Source organism: Equus asinus, chromosome 11, assembly GCF_041296235.1.
Source record: "Equus asinus isolate D_3611 breed Donkey chromosome 11, EquAss-T2T_v2, whole genome shotgun sequence".
Taxonomy (NCBI): domain Eukaryota; kingdom Metazoa; phylum Chordata; class Mammalia; order Perissodactyla; family Equidae; genus Equus; species Equus asinus.
The window spans coordinates 80,320,356-80,344,026 of record NC_091800.1 but is presented as its reverse complement, the minus strand read 5'-3'; the positions used below and the strand labels follow the sequence as shown (position 1 = coordinate 80,344,026).

Sequence of the window (23,671 nt, the reverse complement as noted above, 5' to 3'; positions counted from 1 at the left end):
CTCAGCTCTGAAGGAGGGAGGCACCAGTCTGGTGTGGTTCAATGTGAAGAAAACATCAGCACGGAACACACAGAAGAGTCTGTGAGATTATAATTATCTCACTAAAAGGCACCAAAACCCCGAGGCCAGAGCCAGGCCAGGGACTCACCATAAACACCTTTGCCACAGCTGTTTACCAAACCCCTAGGAACAGGACACTACAGTTAGCCTGCTAACCCCTGAGGAGTGGATTTTAACCTAGTTGTACTTGGCTGTGTGTATATTTATACCAAAGGCACCTCTTCAGTTAACTGCATAGGATTCTTCCACAGCATGGAATCAGTCATCATATATGAGTCTCTGTTATTAGGCAATGTGTGAAGTGATGTAACTCTACTTCAAATTTGAGAATATGCAACTAAACCAAGGTTGGACCATATGAAATTGGGAACTATTCTTGGTCAGAAATGGTTGTACCCCCTGCAGTGCCCAAATCACACCAATGCCAGGTTTTTCACAAGCTGCCTCCCGTCAAAACGATGGAGTACAGCAGGAGTCCCAATGCGGGCCCATTCCTGCAAGATGTGGGGCTCTCTGACAGCCAGCTTTGACAGGAGCACTACTTGTCAGACTAGTAGAGGGCCTTCTTAGAACTGTGCTGCACCATGAAACTTTCCCTGCTCCTACCTCTGCTTCCTTCTCTCCTTTATTGGTATTACGGGCTGACTTGTGTCTCCCAAAATCCACATGCTGAAGTCCTAAACCCGCCAGTACCACAGAAGGTGACTGTATTTGCAGATGGGGTCTCTAAAGAGGCGACTAAGGTTAAATGAGGTTGTTAGGGTGGCCCTAATCCAACCTCACCACTGTCCTTCTAAGAAGAGGAGATCAGGACACAGACACGTATGGACAGAGGGATGACCATGTGAGGACACAGCAAGACAGCCATCTGCAAGCCAAGGAGAGAGGCCTCGGAAGAAATCAAACCTTCTGACACCTTGATCTTGACTTTCTAGCCTTCAGAACTGAGAGAAAATAAATGCTTCTTGGTTAAGCCATGCAGCCTGCGGTACACTGTTATGGCAGCCCTAGCAAACTAACACAACTGGGGTCACACCAACAGTGTGTTCTGAAGGCTCCCAGCCTCCTTTGAGCCCTTCCTCCTTTCTCCTTGCTGATGTTTCTCCCAAAATCTCTTGCACATCTAATTTCATCTTGGTATCTGCTTTTCGGTGGACCCATACTAACACAGGTTCCTTGAAATGAAAAGTCAACCAAAATAAACCTGTTATGGACTGAATTGTGTCCTCCCAAAGTTCGTATGTTCAAGTCCTAACCCCCCATGTGATTGTATTTGTAGATAGGACCGTTTAAGGAGACGATTAAATGACGTCATGAGGGTGGGATCCTAATCCAACAGGACTTGCGTCCTTATAAGAGACACCAGAAAGCCCTGGGTGTAGAGGACATGCTGGGTGGCAGCTGTCTGCAAGCTGGGAAGAGTCCGCACCAGAAACCGATTTTGCTGGCACCTTGATGTGGGACTTCTGGCTTCCCAAACTGGGAGAAAATTCACTTTCACTGTTTAAGCCACCCAGTCTATAGCATTTTTGTTACGGCAGCATGAGCAGACTCATACAACACCCTTCCTGCTCAAGATAATCCTACCAGGTGAAAAAAAAGAAAGAAATCCTCCACCAGTGGCACCTAATTGTCATCCAGTTCCCATAGCCTTTCTGTTTTTGAAGAAGGCAACCTATCTTAACTTCTCCAGAGTTCCCAGACGCACAAAGCACGTTACTCTCTATCATTTGTCCCACTTGGAAAGGAAATTCAGAGGGTGAACACAGAGACCCTAGACTCCTAGGTTTAACTTCAAGCCTTATCTTTCTAAAATTCAGATTGGACATAAAATTGTGTTTGTGATCTTCATTTTATTAGAACAAGAAAGTGATCTTGTTTTCTTATAGAATCAGTTTCAACTGAGAAGGAAATAGAGGCAATTGTCTAATCTATGTTGCCCCAGGGTATTCAAAATGGCTTCTAGAATCACACGGCTGGATGAGCTGAAATTATAGCCTCTTATATCATGCAGCATATCTGCATGAAGCGGCTCATTTATCAGACACAGATTTCTTGCTTGTAGATGTTTCCCATGAGAGTCTGGTCATGGATTGTGATGTCCGGGTACTTCCTTTTTTATTTTTTATATTTCCAGACGTTGCTAAATCAATCGGTAGTGCTCTGCGTTTCTTGTGCTCAGGGGCTGCTACAGTCCAAGGAGGAAGGAACAGAAAAAGGGTTTCTACTATGAGCCTATCACAAGCTAGCAGCTCTGCTTGGGACAGAAAGTAATGGAAGACGTAATCCTGTCCTGAGTTTCATAGAGTAGGGAAGGTAAGACATTTATATCAAGAATTATATTAGAAGGCAGATATAAATAAGTAAATTCTAGATCCATGGATAAAATGCCTATGGGAGTACCGAGAGGAAGTATTATTCTTTCAGCTTAGGAAATCAGGGAAGATTCCTGAAGGAGGTACCATTTAATTCAAACCCTGAAAGATGAACAGAATATAGACATTTTGAGATGGAGATAAGGATAAGAAACAGAGTGAAGAAAGTAACAGAGGCAGGGAACCAGCCTCTGTATGCAAGGCATGGCAACATTTCTGTTAGGCCCGATTCATCGTGTTCTCCAGAGGGATGATTGGGGCATGTGAGGCAGGACAATTATTTTTGTTTGTCACTGTCCCACAGATTGCACAATATTTAGCATCTCAGTCCCCTGAACAGAGACTTTCAGTGGATCCCAAGAGTAATTGAGACACACATGGCCAGCTGAAAACCATTAGAATCTAAGTAAAGCGTCAGCACGCATCGCAGTCACCTGGAGGGCTGGTTGAAACACATTGCTGGGCCCACTCCCAGAGTTTCTGACTCAGCAGGACTTGGGGGGGGACCCCACTAATCTGCATTTCTAAAAAGCTCCCAGGTGAGGGTGATGCTGTTCTTCTGAGACCACTCTTGAGTGACACTGTCTATGGTGCACAAAACAGAGAAATGGAAAGTACTACTGGAATAATAAAATTATGGAGGGTCATGAATGGCAACTAAGTTATAGGGGGAAAGAGTCTCTGAAGACAAAATCCTAACTACATTCTTATTATTCCATTCCAAACCCAAAGAGAGAGAAACACAAAGCAGCTGCATGGCTTTAGAAATCCCTTATGAAAGTCATGTAGGAGGGTCAGAGAAAGTCTCTCTGATCAAGTAACATTTGAGCAGAGAGCTGAAGCAGGTGAATGAATGATTCATGTGGAATCTAGATCAAAAAGTGCAAAGGCCCTGAGCCAGGAGAAGGTGTGACATTTTTGAGGAAAGTAAAGGATGCCAGAGTGGCTCAGGAAGAGCATGTGAGAGGGAAAATAGGATAAGATGAGATCAGAAAATTGGCTGAAATAGGACAGGACAGGGAGCAGATGTCATAGGGTCTTCTTGCCGGTGGCAAGGACTCAGTAGTTATTCTGAGTGAGCCCAGAAGCCATTGAATATTTGGGGTACTAAATAAGCATATAGGGGCACTAAAAATTATTCAAGTGTTAGAAGGATTATTCTGGCTGTTGGTAGATGGATTGTTGGGGGTGTGGTTAGAAGCAGAGTGATACTGTAGGTGACTATTACAATAATCCAGGCAAGAGATGATAATGGCTTAGAGGAGAACGGCCACAGAAGTGGGGGGAGGTAGGCAAATTATGAATGCCCTTCAGAGGTAGAGCCAACAGAATGTGCTCCTGGATCAGAGAGGGGTGAAGAGAAAGAGAGGAGTCAAGAAAGACTCCAAGATGTTTGACATGAACAAATGGTAGAATGGAGTAATTCATTGATGGAGGAGCTGGTCTTGTCAGGGAAAACCAAGAGTGTGAGAGTGGACAAGCTTGTACATGATGCCACAAGGACATGCTGTAGAAAAGTCTGACATCCAGGGAAAAGGTCTTGGCTGGGAATAAAAATTGGGGTTCTCAGTATACACATGGCACAGGATGCAGTTTCCTAGAGAGTGAAGGTAGATAGAGAATGGTCTCCTGTTTCTTTCCTCCAACATCTCTTTGAAGACACTCCCATCAGGCTTTCTCCCAATAATTCCCAATGATATCTCCCAACGATAGTGAAGTGGACAACTGGAAGAATGACGATCTTGAGAAGGCCAGAGGGAGGGAGTGTAGTGTGCACTTGAACCTTGTTGTCAATGGGCTGCTGTACAAAACAGCATTTACAAATGTCTATTTCCTAGAATTGTCTAAAGTCTTGGGATACTAAGGTGTTCAAAGTTTGAAAAGTTGAGGAATATCCTGCAAAGAAAACTGAGAAGGTGGGACTAGCGAGGTACATAGAGAACTAAGAGAGAGAACAGGTCCAGAAACCAAGTCAAGAAAGTCACTGGAGAAGGGAGACATGACTGAGGATGTCACATGCTGCTTCTAGTCGACTGATGGGGACTAAGCAACATCCTGAGAACTTGGCAACAAGGAGATCACTGACAAGAGCAGGTAGCAGGTTTGTGGAATCATTGAGAGAAAGACTGATGGGAGTGTCTTCAAAGAGACAACGGAGGAAAGAGACAGGAGACCATGAGTACAGACAGCTCTTCTGAGGAGATTTTTTGTGGAATGAAAAGGAGGTGGTTTAGTTTCATTTTGGTTTGTTTTCTTTTTACTTTGGACAATATTACAGCATTTTTCTTCCATGAAAATATTCCTGTGTTGTGGATAATGAAGTGGACAACGGGAGGAATGACAATCTTGACAAGGCCAGAGGAGCGGGTCTAGTGGGCGAGTTTGAACCTTCTTATCAATGGACTGCTGTACAAAACAGCATTTATAAATGTCTCTTTCCTAGAAGTTGTCTGTGTGCTGAAAAATCTCAGAAAAAACTCTGATAATATATTCCGTTCTGTCCCTTCTTGCACGCACTAAACAACTTCTCCGCTCTTATGAATGGTAATTCTACATTTTCCCTATGAAGCATTTTGCTCTGGAGTGCACTATAGTCATACTGTCAAACACAAAGACGACCTACAGATTGTCGTGTGGCTGCACTGGCGCACAAGCAGGAGTCTGGGCCTCTGACAGATTCCGCCTTTTTCCCATGAAAATTACAAGTCATTTTTTTTCTCTTTTCATAGACTGTCCCAAGCACAATGAATCAGAAAACTCTCGGTTTATACCAGCGGCAGCAGCACTGGCTTAAATTTGATGGATCAGAGATCTTAGCTGCGGCATTAACCCCGTGAACTAAAATGTTTGTTTTTTTCAGTTTCAATTTAATCATAACTTGAGAGTGTGCAGAGTTAGAAATTACAGGTTCTGCCATTAATTCTTATTAGACATTTACCTTAGTCAAAAGAAAGCAGGTCTAAGAGTAACATCGTACAGAGAAGAAGTTGACATAGAGGAGTAAGACTGTAAAATTATGAGACGAGATTTCTTTGTACATATCGGAACCCATCATCTGCCTTCCTCTTCCCTAAAATATGCAAACTATTGGCTTAAAAATTTTCTTTAATGTGCTTTTTTTAAAGTGCTTCTACACTTTTTCTTATATTCATATAAGAAGACTGATTTTAAAAAGTAAGGAATGACACCTAAAAGATTAGTTTCTACCTTTATGCTCTTGCCGCCATGTTGCCATTCCTTTGGATGACCAGAAAAAGCTTTAAGTCACTGTCTCAAGGAGGAAAGGGGTGGCAATGTCCACATTGGGAATATGGAAATTCAGAACTGTCCCGAGTGCTCATCTACAGTTGAACACAGTTGGGTAAGACCCACAACCCCTCTTTCCTATTCCAACTCCCAGCTTTGAAGAGCCGCTAAGGTCTCTGCAGACCCATGCTAACCTCCCCAACCCCAATCATGCCAAATGCCTGCAGTTCTGGAACATTACACTCTCTTCCAGGACTTCAGGTCTTTGATCAGTTTACCTTCAGCTTAGTTTCCTGACTCAGAAGAGCCAAGAGAAGCCATTTCCTTTGTCCCCTGCTCCTCCCACTCCTCTCTGACCCCACAGGCCCTGCCACCCATCTACCTTCTCCTATAGACTTTAAATACCCACAGCCTTTGTTTGCTGTAGCTGTCTCTCCTCCTGCCAGGTTGCAGAGACAAGCTCTACTCCTCTCAATATCCCCAATACCTAGCCCACTGTTGTGTAAACTTGAAAGAATGAACCGTTAATTTTGAATGAATGAGTGAATGAATCAATGAAATGTGTTGAAGGTTGATATGCTTATCTCATCACTCATGAGGTGCTATTAAAATCTATTTGTAAAAAGTAAGAGAAGTAGAATAACATACGCTAGAGATGAGGAGGTTGAAGTAAATGAACACAGATTTCAGCAATAAAAATGAAAAGTCCTGACTTTTCATGTACAACATCATACAATATCCTCAGGAAAAATAATTTGTTCTTCAGTTAATGATTAATTCCAAACACTCGTACTGATCTCCAGGGTAGCTTAGACTTGAGAGCACACGGTGACCAAGCGCTCACAATCACTCACTACTTAGCCATTAACTTGACTTGACCGAACTCTACTCCACCTTCTCTCCTCCGCACAGGCCCAGACTCTGGCACATCCTCAAGTTTAAGCAAACACTAAGGTGCTGAACGTCTTCCCCTGACAGCTTATTCCAAAAATAAACTGGCTGCAGAGAGAAAGATGTCCTGTCGACCCACCAATGACGCTGTCTGCTCACCCAAGCCCCTGGCCCCCCTCCCACAAAGCTCCTGCTAGCCTTGTTTCCCCCATCCTATAAAAGAAAAGCCTTTTCCATCCTATTTTGAGATGCTCACAGGTCCTGAGGTCAGAGCATTCTCCCTATTGCAATAGTATTTTCGAATAAAGTCTCCTTACTTCAGTCCAGATTTGTTTTTATTTGTCAACAGGCCCTGGAGCTAGATTACCTGGGTTTTAATCTGAGGCTACCATAACCAGCTGTGTAAACTGTGAGCAAGTTGCTCAATGAATCTAAGCCTGATTTTAGACTTGTTCTGAGATCAGAGGTCTACAGCGAGGATTAAAGTCAGTCCATTTAAAGCACTTAGAACAGTGCCTGGATCACAGTAAACACTCCATCAATCTAGCTCTCACTAGTACCCTGGGAAAGTCTGTGATGGCTAATTTTATGCATTAACATGATGAAGCCATTGTGCCCAGTTGTTTGATCAAACACCAGTCTACACATTGCTGAGAAGGTAGTTTTTAGATGTATTAACTTTTCAATCAATTGACTTTGAGTAAAGCATATTACCCTCCACAATGTGAGTGAGTGGGCCTCATCCAATCAGTTGACACCTTAAGAACAAAGGCTGAGGTTTCCAGGAGAAGGAATTCTGCCTCAAGACTGCAACAGAGAAGCCCTGCCTGAGTTTCCTGCCTGCAGATTTTGGACTCAAGACACCAACATTAACTCTTACCTGAATCTCCAGCCTACCAGCCTGCCCCACAGATTGCAAATTTGCCAACCCCACAATTGTGTGAGCCAGTTTCTTAAAATAAATGTCTCTCTCCACACCTTCCCCCCGCCACACACATATCCAGAGCCCAGAGCACTTCCATCAATTCTTCCTCTCCCCCGGGTACCGCCGGGGGTCACTGGAAGCATCCGGCCTGAGGCAGGGAGTGAGCTGCAGGCTGCAACCACAGAATTAATGAGAGAGCCATTTCTCCACAGTTGCCAGAGAAGGAGAATGGCTTCAGCATAAGTAAAGAAGAAATTGATTCTCTCTGAAAACACTTTAAAAAAAGATCTAGAAGGGAGGTTCCAAACTCAGGATTTTGGACTAGATGCTTTCCCAGTGTCTTCTAACAACACAATCCAATCCTCCGCATTCATTAAAACCACTGTTCAAAGAATGCATCTTTCCTCAGGAGGCCTGCATGTTACCACCACAGGGCTGCAGAAGAGATGAGGGAGGGAGTTGCTGGGAGGGGTTGTAAGGAAGGGAGCTGTGGTCTGGGGTGGGGAAGGGGCTCTGGAGGGAAGGAGGGGCCAGGACAAAATGAGAGGAGGAGGGAGCAGAGTCTTATGCTCTCCACACTCAGTAGACTTGCAGAATGCTAAAAGCAGACAGGACTTCCCTTAAGGGCAGAAACGAGCCCCATGGAGATGGAGTCCTGGCTCAGGGCCCCTCTTGCACCGCCACACACCACTGCTTTGGGCTGACCGGAGGGCCATTTGCATCCTGGAATACGGTGATGGAGGGATCAGTGTGCAGATGTCCTCAGAAACAGTTGCTAAATGGCAACGTATATACCAGACAGAAATTTGAGTGTCAAAATTGCCACCAACAAGAATGGAGGAATCAGAAGGAGGGAAAGGAGGCTCAGAGTCTGAACTTTTCCACTGCTCACAGCCTCCTCTCTGCTAGTCTCAACTGTGTTCTCAAGCTGCTGTCTGAACAGCCTCAAATGACAGTTACAGTGAGAATGGAGCAACGGGCTCTAGCATTTCAGGGTCACAGAACGTTGGAAGTGGAAGAGGATTTAGAAGTCTCCTCCTCATTTACACCAGGAACACATGACTAATGCAGGGTCACCCTAGTCTTAGTATGGCATGAAAATTGAGGGAACAGAATGCAGCAGTTAACAACTTGGACTCTAAGTAAAGACACATGTGGGTTTGAATCCCAGCTCTCTCCCTTATTAGCACTCTGACCTGGAGCAACTTGTCTAACCTCCTTAAACCCTAGTATGCTAATCTGTAAAACTGAGGCAGTATTTGTATGTCCCTGCATTTGCTGGAACAATCCTACAAACTGGGGGCCTTAAAACAATAGAAATTTATTCTCTCACAGTACCGGAGGCCAGAAGTCTGAAATCAGGGTGTCGGAGAGGCCAAGCTCGCTCTGTAGGCATTGAGGGGAGGAGCCATTCAATGCCCCTCTTCTAGCTTCTTGGGGCTGCTGGCCATCCCTGGAGCTGCTTGGCTTGCAGCTGCATCACTCCAGTCTCTGCCTTCATGTGCACACGGCCGTCTTCCCTCCGTGTTTCTGGGTCCAACTCTCTCCCTCTTTTATAAGGGCACCAGTCATTGGAGGAAGTCTCACCCTAACTGAGTATGACATGAACTTAACTTGATTAGACCTGCAAAGACTCTAGGTCCAGATAAGGTCATATTCACAGGTGCTGGGTGGACAGGAATTTTGGAGGGACACTATTTAACCCAGTATAGTACTTCATAGGATTATTTTGGGGATTAAACGAGACAATGCATAAAGTGTTTAGGGAGATGATTGGCACATACTATGCTATATACATAAAACTATGTACATTATACTATATATATATAACATATATATGTGTATATATATATGCACACACATATATATAAAACACACACAATGTCTTAGCAGAAAAGAATGAATGAAAATTGCTCAGTCAGGTAAATAATGTGAATTTTTCACTTTCAATCTGTTTCCAAAGGTACTATCCAATTTCTGTTTCTCATTATCTCATGTTTATGTTAATGCCCTGAGCTTATGTGTCTATCTTCAATCTTTTTTCCCCCTATTTCATTGTAATTTATAATACAATTGCCCAAAACATTCCTAAAGCTATGCTTTCATTCCTATATATTAAAACCCACTCTGAATTACATGCCAATCGAGGTCATTAGTTAGCCACTCTTTATCGCCCCAATACTATCTCTTAATTCCCTGTCAAATCATAATAGTAACTAACGTTTATTACATATGTAGTAATACATGACAGATGTCATTTTCAGTTCCTGGCATATATTATCTAACTAATCCTCACAGCCATTTATGAGAGACATTCACCTCTGCCTCTTAACCTTATTTGCAAAACAGGGAAGTGAGGCACAGAGAGTGCCCTGGTCGGGGGCGCACGGCTCCGAATATGAGCAGAGGGATGGAACTCATCATCCCACCTGCAGAGGTAGAACCCTTGGTGTGAACTCCCAGAGGTGCTTCTGTCATGAGGCTCTCCTGTCGGGAAGCTGCTTTTCTCCACCTCTGTTTGTGCACACAAGGTAGAGTCAAAAAGCCCCTTTCTCTCAACCTACAAAACTCCGAAACTTCCACAGACAGAGCAGAGTTTCAGATTCATCTCATCCCCACCTCACCCCAATGAATATCTACTACAATTCCTTTCAAATGGATCAGTTCTAGTTTGTTTGTTTTATAAAGGACAGTATGTGTTTCCATTGAGATTATAAATGCTTATGAAGCACACTTTTTTCTCTACTTCTTTTCAGTTACTCTCACAGTACCTGGTAAAGTTGTGACTACGTAGCAGGCAGTTAAAATAATTAATACTTCTCAGGAATATGAATTTGGTATTGGTGAAATATTAAGGCACTCATGAAATTCATACAGAATACCTCAGAATTTAAATGGACTTAATTCCCAGCTCTTTATGATTCTATAAATGCTTTCGAAATGGGCACATTTTATTACCTAGCAGCTGTTCCCTATTAATTGAAAGCATCATAGGCCAGTGAACATAGCACTGTGAAATTCGAAACTGCCCAGGGTTGCTGGATTCAGCATGTACAGGGGCTGAACACATTTAGCCTTCCAGAGCTCTGATGCAGACATGTGCCTGGAGCTGAACAACTCGTCCTTTGTGCTAAGATTTAGAAGTGTGTCTGCTAGAAGTGTGTTCCTGTGTCTGCCTCAGAAAACACCTCAGTGGAGCTACATCTTCCCACATCTTCCTCTCCTCTGCCAAGTTAGAGGAATGGGGTCATTCACAGGTTAGCTTCCTGAGGTGTCTGTTCTCATATCTTTGAGAAGTCAACAAGATGGGGTGAATCTGATACAGCTGTCATTTCCCCCACTTTGCCCAAGCCTAGTGTCACTCTAGAACATGAAAGGTGCATACAACAGCATATTGCTGTGTCTTTTCACTGGGAATTTTCTTTTTCCCTATTTCTTCCTTAAAGACAGTATGACGCTCTATATTTGCTTTACAACCCCAAATATCTAATACAGGACATACTCACATTAGTTGAATCCAACTATTCTAGGGAGGGTCTACCTACATTCTATGTGAAGTATATACTCCTAATTTTGAGTTGTAGAAATAATTACCCTCATGGAGCACTTAACACATATGACACCCAAATTTGTTCATAATACATGCATGTAGGAAACCAGAGCTGGGTACCTACTCGGTGAATTTGACTACCATTCTAAAGGTGGCAGGGCCTTGGTTTCAATTTCTATAGGGTTCAGCTTAAATCCTCTTATTGATTGTCACCTAACTGCCTACTTGCACAGCTGGTCACAGAGAGGTTACGGAGAGAGAATGAGGCTGCTTTCGGTAGAAGTCCCCAGCGGCCACTGGGAAACAGTACCGGAGTAAATGGGTCGTCTTCTTATAGGCAGCATTAATTAAATGGTAGCAGTGAAAATTTATAATTGGCTTCTTTTTTATGCTCTAGGTACAAAAAATAAATAAAAATAAATTTTAAAAATTAAAAGAAATATAAATTATGTGCTAACCAACTACTTCACAATTTTCACTTCTATGCCAAGCTAGTGAATGCAAGGAGTGGGCTGGGATGCTCATGAGCTCTAAGTTAACAGGCAGTCTCATTTCAAGTTTCATTTAAAAACACTCAAGGAATATCTGAAATTTATTCTCTGACCCAAGGCTACATGTTTGGGGGTGGGGGTTGGTAGGAGAGTGAAAACTTGGTCCTAATGATTTACTTATAAATTTCTAAGGGAGGAGATGTTCAGTCTATCAATGGATCATCCAATACATATTGAGCATCCACTGCATTCTAGGCTTATTCTTAGAGGGTTCTGGATAATACACCAACAGTTAATACTTCCTGTAAATTATTCAGAGGAGGTGAAACCATCAAGGCTTTACAAATTTGCACCTAAATCAACATGACATCAAGATTTCTGGGCCAGAAGCCCAGGGCAATGGTGATGACATTAACTGAAATAGAGAACAGAAGAGGAAATTTTGGTTTGAGAGGAAATGGGGATAGATATTTAATTTTGAACATGACAAGTTAGAAATATCAGCCATCAGAAAGATGGAGTCCTGAGTTCAGCAGAAAGGTCTGAAAATGATTTGGGAATCTAGCGTGGGTCAAAGTGGATGCAATGAGAAAAGGTGAGGCCTTCCAGGGAGGATGGGTAGAAAGAGAAGCGTGTTAGGGTCAGAGCCTTACACCCTGGACCTCAGAACTTAGTCCTCTGCAGAAACTGGGGGCCAGGGTTCTGAGAGGCAGGAAGAGGAAAGAGAGTCTCACATTGTTGTAACTGATATTTTCCTTTTTTCCTAAGAGCCTACTTCAAATTTTAGGTTAAAATGGAGATATAAATGAAGTTGGACATTATGGGTCTGCAACTATGCTTAAAGCACTTTGTGTGGCTGAAACAAAACAAGACCTCAGCAAATACTTGGCAAATAAATTAATAAATAAATTCTCTGAAATTGTAACAAAAAAGGGGGCAGGGCTGATCAGGGAAAAAGGAGGAAAAATGCCAGAGCATAGAGAACAGCTGTTCCCTCCTTTGCCCATTCCCTTGACAGTGAGCAGAGAGCCCAACTAGACAAGGGGAAGAAAGAGTTTCCCACAGCAGCGGAGGCCAGCCAACGTGTGGAGTTGATGGTGCAGCTCATTTACCACCAGAAATCAATCAGCTTGAGAGGTGATATAAGTGTTCTTACCACAAAAGAAAAAACAATTTTAATTAAAAAAAATTAAAGGAGTGAGAGGAAAGTTTTGGAGGTGATGGGTAAGTTTATGGCCTTGATTCTGGTGATGGTTTCACAGGTATCTTATCTCCAAACTCCTCAAGTTGTATAGAGTAAATATGCACAGCTGTTTGCATGTCAATCATACCTCAATAAAGTAGCTAAAAAAAAAAGAAATCAACTTGAGAGACAGTATAGTGCGGTGAACAAAACATGGTTTCCACATGCAGGTAGACACGGGAAAGTAAACAGTTCTTCTAAGGCTCAATGTTCTCACCGTTATACTGGGGAGAAAATCCTACCTATTATATATGGTCAGCAGGAGAACTAACTGACTCAAGTCATGTAAAGCATCACCAGGGCTGAGTATGCCTGCAAAACGCTAGATAATAAAAGCATAAGGAAGTCACTCCATTGCCATTTATGTGACTTTTAGTAGGAACATATTGTGGACTAATTAGTAAAAACTGACAGATATTTGGGAGTAGCAATTCTAACAGAGGAAGTGCATTCGCATTTAACTTTTCTCTGCATACAGACACTTCCTCTCTCTCTTGCTTTAACTCTTCCACTCTGTCTTTCTCTTTCTGTCTCTCACCCTCTCGCTTTTCTTTTGCATGGTATGAGTCAAAGATAGTTGAATTAAAAGCCCAAAAAGAAAATTTAGAACAAATTTTCCTTTTTAGATGGAAAAGAATTGCTGAACACAGTTTAGACTGATGCAGTATATTAGAATGACAAGTTACACACTAAAATATCACCACCTCCCAGAAGAGAACAATAAAGCCTCAAAGATAGGAAAAACGCACTTACCAAAATGCAACATTTATGAAGTTCAACAAAAATCCTGAATTGCTTCTAAGCAACATGCTACAAAACTTAGCGTGAATAACATGTTGGTCTTTGATAAAGTGCATTTGATTCTTTATACTCAGTAAGCCAAAGGAAGTACTTGGAAATAAGAGAGGAAATTATTTATACAAATACGCAATCTGCAAAGATTTAAACAATAATTTAAAAGGAAAGGTTTGTTCTTATGGCGATATTTTTACTGTGTCGATTGTATAAATGTGTACATTTGACTATTCGGATAGCTTAAAGATAAACGAAAGTAGGACTATCTACCATGACTAAATGAAAACTTCTTCCTGGATACATTTCCAGGAGAAGGAAAACACACTAGAGAGGTTATGACACCTCTAAAGAGACTGCTTGCCTTCTCAATGCAATTTAACTTCTTAAATTTGCAAGAAATTAATAGTTTTCCTCTGATACAATGAGGTCTATTGGCAGTCATGTGAGAGTTTCCAAGGTAGATGAGAGACACAGAAGAAGTAATGGATATAACCACTACATCATACTTGGGTCACTCCAAGTAATGAAGAAGTGTACCATCTGCTATGGGCCGAATGTGTGTATCTCCCCCCAACCCTGCCCCAAATTCATATATTGAAGCTCTAATCCTCAATGTGGTAGTAAGAGTTGAGGGCCTTTAGGAGATAAGTAGCTTTAGATGAGATCATGTTGGGGGAGCCTCCATGATGGGATTAGTGTTTTTATAAGAAAAGGCACAGAGACTAGAGCTTCCTCTCTCTGCCACGTGAGGACACAGTGAGAAGGTGGCCATCTACAAGCCAAGAAGAGTCCTCACCAAACAGTGAACCCGCTGGCACCTCGATATTGGACCTCTCAGCCTCCAGAACTGTGAGACACAATGTCTGTTGTTTAAGCTATCCAGTTGATAGTATTTTTTTATGGCAGCCCAAGCTAAGACACCCTCTGTGGACAAATATTTTAATTTCACATTGCAATAATGTACTTAAAATGTAATAATTGATTAGAAATTCAAACTCTTTTGTTGAAATTTAAGGGGAATTCAACTATTTCTTCATCTTTTGATCCTAATGCTGACCTTAGTTATTGAACATCATCCTTGCTTCCATTAGCAATAGAAACTATTTTGGAGGAGTAGTAAAGTTATATAAGTTGTCCTTCTGAGGATGTTCTTCTCCAAGAATCTTTAAAAATTTTTCTGTTATTTCTGTCAAAGAGTAAACAAAATAGTGCATAGAAAGGATGTATTACAGTTTGTTGCACATAGCAGGAGCACAAAATACTGTGTATGTGTGTTTGTATTTTTTTTTCCTGCTTCCTGTTGTCCCTATCACTTTGAATACCTTATATTGGTCATTACACCAAGCAAAATGTGGAACTTCACTATCCAGTTCTTTTTCTCCATTCAAAAACAAACACACAAAAATAATGTCTTCAACAAAAACCAACTCAAAATTAATGATGGATTATTCAAACAAAACAAAAATTACTCCTTGCTTCTTTGAATTGAAAAGTCAAATCTGACTGCTTCCTTAGATTTTAGCATCTTTATATCAACATTCACACATAAACAACCTTCTACACGTAACCCACATTCATTTACTCCACTTAAAAATATACGTTAATGAGTCCTTGCCAGGTACTGGTGGTTAATGAAGGATCTTAATTTTAGGCAAGAAATATGAATGCCTATTTATCAGATTATATTATAGTCAGTCAAAATGGTATCTGTGTATACGTGTGGAATAATTTCTGTGAAGGCAAACTGAGGATAAACTGTACTCTAAATACTATGGGAGGGGCCGGACCTGGGCAGAGTAGGTAAGGTTGCACACTCCACTTCGCCGGCCCAGGATTTCGCCGGTTTGGATCCTGGGAGCTGACCTAGTGCCGCTTATCAGGCCATGCTGAGGCGGCATCCCATATAGCAGAGCCAAAAGGATCTACAACTACGTACTGGGGGGCTTTGGGGAGAAGAAGGGAAAAAACAAAAGAAGATTGGCAACAGAGGTTAGCTCAAGTGCCAATCTTTAAATAAATAAATACTATAGGAAAATTTTAGGGTAGGAAATCAAATAGTTAAGAATAAGGACAAAGGAGTGTAGACACCATGCCAACCCATTTCTGAAAACTTTGAGTCACGTGTCATCCTTTTTTTTAGTTCTTATTTTTTATATCTAATTTCAGTTATAAGTCCCCTTTTTTCATACTGTGCTTCTCGGGTCCATTCATTCTCCTATTCTGATTCCTCCCCGCCTCCTCACTCTTAGCTGCCATAGCTCCTTCATCAACAAGTATATGATGCAGTAAAACTGCCACCATAAGCTCCATCATCACATCTCCATTTAGCTACATCTTTTCTCCCATTGCCCTGGATTGGAGGTTTCCAGCCCTCTCTGTGCACCACAACATCCAAGGCATCTTTGAAAACTGTCCTGGCCCCGGTCCAGACTGATTGAATCAAAATCTCTATGGGTAGGGACTAGATGTTGGATTGAAAGATAAAATCTCTCCCCATGACCCTACCCTACAGACAGGGTTGAGATGGTCTTAGCCAAACCACACTCTCCCTCGGGCACCAGGCCTCATCAGCTGCATGCCCAAGGACGTTGTGCGGCAATTTTCTTCCTTTACTTGGGTGCCACCAGTTTTTCCCTCTCAAAAGAATAATTTTTTTCATCGTATATTCATGCTCTTATTTCTCTCATCATTATAAAGACCTCTTGGGCTGGCCCCATGGCATGGTGGTTAAGTTTTGGCATGCTCCGGTTTGGCAGCCGGGGTTCACAGGTTCAGATCCCAGGTGGGGACCTACACCATTCGTCAGCCATGCTTTGGCAGCGACTCACATACAAAATAGAGGAAGATTGGCACAGATGTTAGCTCAGGGCTTGTTTGTTGCACCTGGTTGTTTTACCTCATTTCACTGAATTATTAATATCAGAGTTTCTTGGGACTCAGTCCTTGGACTTCTTATTTTTTTATTTATTTATTTTTTTGGTGAGGAAGATTGGCTCTGAGCAAAAATCTTGCCAATCTTCCTCTTTTTGCTTGAGGAAGATTGTCACTGAGCTAACATCTGTTCCAGTCTTCTTCTACTTTGTATATGGGATGCCGTCACACATGGCTTGATGAATGGTGTGTATGTCCACACCTGAGATCTGAACCTGCAAACCCCAGGCTTCTGAAGCGGAACACGTGAACTTAACCATTATGCCACTGGGCTGACCCCATGGGGTTCTTAGATCTTTGCCTAAACTCCTTCCATAAGAGATATCATATAGTCTTTGGGCTTTCACTACCATCTATATGCTCATGCATCTCAAATTTATATCTCCATCCAGCCCAACATCTTCTCTCTTATTCTGACCTCCTAGAGGCATCCCAAACTCAGTAAATGCCATTTCATTCTTTAAATTGTTCAGGCCAAAACAAACTTGATATTGTCTTTCAATCTCTTACTCCCTGTGGCAGGTAGGATTTGGGTTCCATAATTTTGCCCCCTGGTGTTATACATGTGAAAATGTTATGTCATCTGGGGAAAAGGAATTAAAGTCGCTAATGAGCTGAACTATTTTAAGGGAGATGATCCTGGATTACCCGGGGAGCCCAATGTAATCACATGAGGCCCTGAAAGCCAAAGAGGAAGGCAAAGATTTGGACAGAGAGATGTAAAAACAGAAAAGGAAACAGGAGGAATTCGAAGTATGTGACGGAGACTCAATCTACCATTGCCAACTACAGGTGGACGAGGGGGCTATGGGTCAAGGAATGCAGACGGGCTCCAGGAGCTGGAAAAGTCAAGAAAACAGACTTTCCCTAGAACCTCCAAAAAGGAATGCAGCCCTGATGATACCTTGATTTCAGCCCAGTGGGACCCATTCTGGACTTCTGACCCATGGAACTATAAGATAGTACATGTATGCTGATTTCAACCACCAAATTTGTAGTAATTTGCTCTGGCAGCAACAGAAAATTAATACACATCCGATCCCTAGTTCATCAGCATTTCCTGCCAGTTCTATCCTAAAAATATATCCAAAAATTGACTATTTCTTACCACACTCTTGTTCCACTTTGGTCCAATCACCGCCATTTCTCGCCAAGCTTACCACTAGAGCCTCCTAACCAGTTCCCCTGCTTCTGCCCCCCAGAATCCGTCAGTCAGTTCAGAACGCAGCAGCCAGGCCGATCCTGTTAACTCATAGTGATACGAGGTTTCTCTCCAGCTCAAAATCCTCCAACGGCTTCAACACTACTAAGCATCACAGAGTCCTTGCCATGACCCTCCCAGCCCCTACATGGTCTGGCTCCTCTCCTTCCACCCTTTCCAGTGAGGCATCTGCTGCCACCATGCTAGTTCCTCCAACAGGCTGGGATGCTCCCTCTCCAGGCTTTGTACTCCCCTGAAATGCTCCTCCCTAGATATCCATATGGTTAACTCCCTGCCTCCCTAAAGAGGCCTTCCTTATTAATGATTCATCTACTATACTAGATGTTTAACTTTATCTTATTGTTTATGGTCACCCACACTACACAGATGGGCATCATAGTGGTAGAGATTTTGTCTGCTTCATTCACAGCTGTCTTACCCATAACAAAGACTCAATAAATATTTGATGCATTAATGCACTTTTCTCATGAAAAATGACTCTTGGGTTTGTTCTTTTGTTCCTTTTCCTACTGGTACTATCCCAACCCAGCTCACTCTTCTAACATTGAAATTTCACCATGGTGTTTTTTATTGGTGTCTTTTCTTCCAGTTCTTATCCTCACCCTTCAATCCATCCTAAAGATATATATCCCTGATTAATCTTTGCTAAAAAGGATTTGTAGCATATAAATTTCCTTCTTAGGGATATACAACGGCTCCTGCTGCATTCTGCTTCAAGATTAGACCTTGAAGTATCCGCAATAATCTTATCTACGTAAAACAACCTCGGCAGCTCCTCGCCGTGCTTTCCACTCCTTTCAGACAGATCTCCATGTTTAGGCTCTCCCACTTCTGTGTAGCTGCTCCCTCCTGCTGCTGCCCAAATGCAGGGTTTTCTCCTTTCCCTCATTCAAACATCTAAACTTTAAGCAACCACCAAGATCAGAGTCTCTCAAAAATCGCATTCTCCAAGAAACTTTCTCCAACCACTCCAGTTCTACCAGACTTCACTTCTACTCATTACTATTTCATGATGACTTTTTTTTCCCTCTCTCTACTTAGACTGTAGGTTCTTTGAGGACAAGACTCGTGTCTCTTTCTGCTCTTGTTCACACAAGTGACAGCAGAGTTCCATGCCCATAGCAAGTGCTCAAAAAGTATTAATTCAGTTTGTATGATTTCAATGTTTTCCCAAAACATTACAATATTTTGGGAAACATTGTAGTATAATATGTATTTCCTCTTGGAAATACAGTTTCCTCTTGGTCTCTGGGTTTATTATTTTACTATTCTTAATTTCTTTTTAACCCTAACTTAGGCACTGTTTGTCCCACAGATATGTTACACAAGAAACTTGGTGACTTTGCAAATCGTGTTTTTTGCTTCATTACTTTTAAATTAACATAGGATTTAAATGTAAAGGCATGCATTCTAATTCAGGTTTTCCGGATGCACTTGGATGAACCACTTCACTCTTTCCCTCGACACTACGGGAGGTCCTGGGATGGGCAGGAGGGTGCAGCGAGCCTGACTGACAGTGTCCCTGCCCCTCGATGTGCTTATAGCTTCATAGCTTCACAGAGGAGATGGACATTAAATGAAGAGCTACAAGCAATAAGAGAATAATAAAATGGGAGGTGAGAGTTCCTTCCAGAGAATATGGTGCATTGGCTGCATCTCAGTGCCTCCACGTGTAAAATAAGAGGATTGGAGGAGAGGATCTCTTCGATACCTTCCAGCTCAGACATTCTCTGCCACTGTCATTGCATTTTAAGAAAAATCAAAACTCAGAACTTCTCAAGAGTATTCCAGTTTGACTAGCAAGCCCAGACCAAACCATGAAATGAGCTACTTTAATCTTGTTATTATAGCTGTTATTGTATATAATGTGCTGTCATTTTTCTTAGATACAGATCCGCAATCCCTATTTGGAAGATTTGGGACCTTGTATGTTACTAAATTTATTATTTTTCCACATTGAATAGGGTAAAAAATATAAATAGCTCAGGGACAGTTTTACCACTGAATGAGTTACCAAAAATTTGGTTTTCAGAGTGACAAATAAATGGCAAGCAATAGGATATTGGAGTATATGAGGAAGCCTTTTGGTGTAAACCTAATTCAGTCTGACTTTCTTTTTCCAAAAGGGCCTGCTGTGGCCATTGAGCATGCATTGTATATCTGCTTTACGCATTTGCTGTGGCCCAAAGACAAGAACAAACAGCCTTAAGACAAAGGTGCAACTTCCCCCCACAGTGGCATTTCCTTAAGGATAAGCATGTTTCCTTAGGCTAGGAGCTGATTGCTGTGCTCACCTGTGACCACCCAGCTCAAGACAACAGACCTGATACCTGCTGTGCCCACTGAGACAGCAGACCTACGACCTGCTGTGTCCATCAATTGTTGTGCTGATGGAGCAGTCTCATGACTATTGTAAAAAGGACATTTCAATCATATGTGAAACATGCTCTTTGAAGGTATATAACCACTCTGTACACCCTTCCTTCCTTAGGGAAGGAAGGCCCTGGGCTACATGGTCCTCACATTTGGCTCAGAATAAACTCATCCCAATTTTCATTTGTGGATTGGCTATGGATTATTTGCATTGACAAGAGATTTTGATTTTGAAATCTGGTTCATGGAATGTGGGTCTTTACTCTCTACATGCCTGTTGTAGATTAATTCAACTACTGGTTTTGGAGGCAATGAAGGTAAATTAATTTCTTTTGCTTCTTGGAAGTTTCCACACTTATACCTACAGCTGGAAAGTTTTCTCACTTTAGAACATTGGAAGGCAGATTCTAAAAACAAAAATAGAAAAATTCATACACAAAAATACATGAACGGTGTGAAACAATAGTCTTGTAAAGACAACTGAAATTTGGATTGAGTATCCTTAGTAAAATGTGATGCTGTAAGCCAGCGAACTTTAAGAGATAAATGAATTGACTCAAATCTTGAGAGGTTTGGGACTTTACTACCAAATCTTTACTACCATATCTATCCATAAATGGGATAACAATCACCAAATTTTGCAACACAATCTCATTATCAAAGTTAAAAATTTCATTGGAAAAAACCCTTCATTAACAATTTAAATCAACAATTTGAAAGAGAATCACTTACTTTTCAGGTAGGTAATTCCTTAAAAGAAATACATAACAATTTTATCAAAATTTTGCATTTTTTTCACTTTTACTAGGAAACTTGAGACTTTTAACAGTGTTCATTAGAAAGAGTATTTTTTTCCTTATTTCAAGCAGTTAAAAGAAAGCCTCTAATATTTAAAAGAAATTCTATCCCCCATTATGCCACCAAGAAAACAAGCAAAAAACATGAAAACCACATCAGAAACATTTTTTCTTTTTGTCATGTACCTTCTTTGTCATCGTGGTGGATAATTGCATCCTGTATCATGTCAGCAAGGTTAAAGTGAACCTTCTGATTCTTCCCATGCTTCAGCTTCTTCAGGAACCCTTCTTGCTTCTGAAAAGCCTTTTCTCGTTCATAGTAGGCTTTGATCTGTTCACAGCGCATGCGTTTCACCAGCCGCTGCCGTTGCCCAAGGGGAAGGGACTCCAGCAAACACTGGTCAATTTCCATTTCATGGGATCGAAAAACGTTACATAGCTGAAAGCAACCTGAAAGAAACGCAATGGAAAAGTTACCAGACCTAGGACTCCAACCATGATCGCAGCACTACAAAGCACGGCTGATTTTCTATCACCCATCACACAAGCAGACTCTCATTCAATCCTCTTTGTGATTGACAGACAAAGGTGAAGCCCCCTCTACAGACTGGGTGAAAAGCAAAGAGAGTCGATGTCTTACTCAAGATTGCATAGTAATAAAGCAAAGAATAGAATTAGATATAGATATGTGGTTTTACTCAACATAATTACTAACAGTACATCCTTTCCTATTTCTTTAAATCCTCCCAAAGGCCTAAATGTTTTACCACTGTGTTGAGCTCCTTCATTTCATTGAATAATACTGACTAAACTTTGCGTGTGAAATTTTGGCAGAAAGCCATTCCAAGTCTTTGAGAACACTTATAAAATTAGGTTTGCGTATCATGATGATTCTGCTAATCCAATTTAACACAACGTATGTATGCTATCAATTGTTTATATGACACAGTGATCATTTTCCACCAATTTAATGCTAAATACTTCTCCGTGCGATCAGTGACTTTCATTTCTAAGATATCTAAAGATGGTTACATATAAAGATTGAGAGCGAGAACAGAGATTTTTCTGAATATCATGGATACCATATTGCTGTTGTGGTCTTTGTCTTATAGAGATTGACAAACTGAGTTCTCTGTCCTGACACTGAAAATATGCACTACCTTTCAAGATGCTTTTTCCTACAAACGCCACTCAAAACATCTGTAATGAAATTGCACAAACTCGGATATTTGCCATGAGGTTAAAATTTTGCTATTGGCTGAAAATTAATGTTAGAGCCTGAAAATTCTAGAAACTGGCTCACAAATACAGGTTCAGATAAGTGTTTATATGTGTTTCTCTTAACATATTTATGCTGTAAGTCTCAAGCAGTAAGAGTAACCATGCGTCCAAAAAATGTGGCTGATCTGGAAAGATCATGCAGTAAGGGGCTACTTCACCTCTGGAAAGGTGCCCTATTCCTTTCAAAGGACAACAAGTGGTGACAATACTATTTGCACTTCTGTTTCACTGGATAATTTGCAAAGCTTTATTTCACAATCACCAGGCATGACAGTCCTTCTGTTGCAAGTAATGTTCCATAAAGGCTCAAGACAAAAACAAAATCAAAGACGGTGATCCTCTACGGCCAGATATGTAATATATATAAGGGAGGTGGGGAGAGAAGTCGTGTTGGGGAATTTTGTTTAGTTTCTTAGCATTTGACGACATTTTAGAATCACATGTTTTTGTAACACTCTTCATAAGTATTTGTAAGAATGATGTTAGAAGTATCAAGTAATTACACATAGAATGTTCCCTTTCCAGTGACCTAAACACAAAGTGATGACAGTGATTCTGAAATAATGACACATTGCTCTAGAGTACGTTTGCTAAAAGCCATGATCGCTACCACAAACAGATTATCTGAGAGCTTATTAATAATGGACAGGAAATACCTTCTGCTTTCAACTCTGTTTAGAACACTGAACCAGGTTTGATTTATTGACTTTGATGCTGTGACACTGTGACTCCTGTGACTGCTCTGGTTTGTCAGTGGATGCCCAGGGAATCATCGGAGACACTGAAAAACCTAAAGAAGTAAAACCCGTGACATTGCAGAGTGTCACGTGCTGATTAGCATGCAGTCCGAGGCACAGGATAATCTAATAAACACAACAGTCCTCTCATCTGTAGCTCTTAGGAAAGATCCCATGGTGAAATTTTCAATTAACTTTTAAGGAGTCTTCAGTGACAGCTCATGATTCATTGAGCAGCCCTCTCAGGCTGTCAGAAAAGACTGCTGAGGGTTGTTCGTAAATTAATTCCCTTAGGATTTGGCAAATCAGAAGCCAAGCTGTTAAATTTCAAATCCCCCATGAATAAAATATTGATTCTTAACATATTTTCTTGTTAAATAATTCTCCATGCTTTGATTTTTAATGGTCTAAACTTTGATTTATTTTATATTCTGAAAATGTATTGGGCACTGTGACTTCCTTTTTGTCATTTAAAGCATATGGTTCCTTATCTACTTCCTATAGTGACTCAAATTACAACTTGGTTAAATCAGTTAAACATCCTGAGCAAAGATTATTACATATGTATAGTTATTTTCTCATGAGAAGTGGGTAATTCTTGATGCTGCCTGCTTCAGTCACGTCTTGGAAATCTCTCTGGAATATCCTTTCCTGAGTGTTTGTTTTTTCCGAAGCATGTAAAATTTTGATTCTCCCAGGTGGGGTAGATGCAGGGTATTCTGAATCGGCCTGCGCTGACTCAGGAGAGCATCTC

The 23,671-nt window shown here is 41.4% G+C and overlaps 1 protein-coding gene across 4 annotated transcripts in view; it reads right to left on the bottom strand.

Moving 5' to 3' along the window:
- MYO16 (myosin XVI) overlaps positions 1-23,671 on the bottom strand; it is a 599,178-nt gene that overhangs the window by 429,157 nt on the left and 146,350 nt on the right. For all 4 annotated transcript variants that reach the window (XM_070520138.1, XM_070520137.1, XM_070520139.1 and 1 more), the window contains exon 2: positions 21,086-21,349. In XM_070520138.1, the coding sequence (XP_070376239.1) occupies positions 21,086-21,311 (226 nt within the window). In that variant the 5' untranslated portion in view covers positions 21,312-21,349. The remainder of the gene's footprint in view (positions 1-21,085; positions 21,350-23,671) is intronic.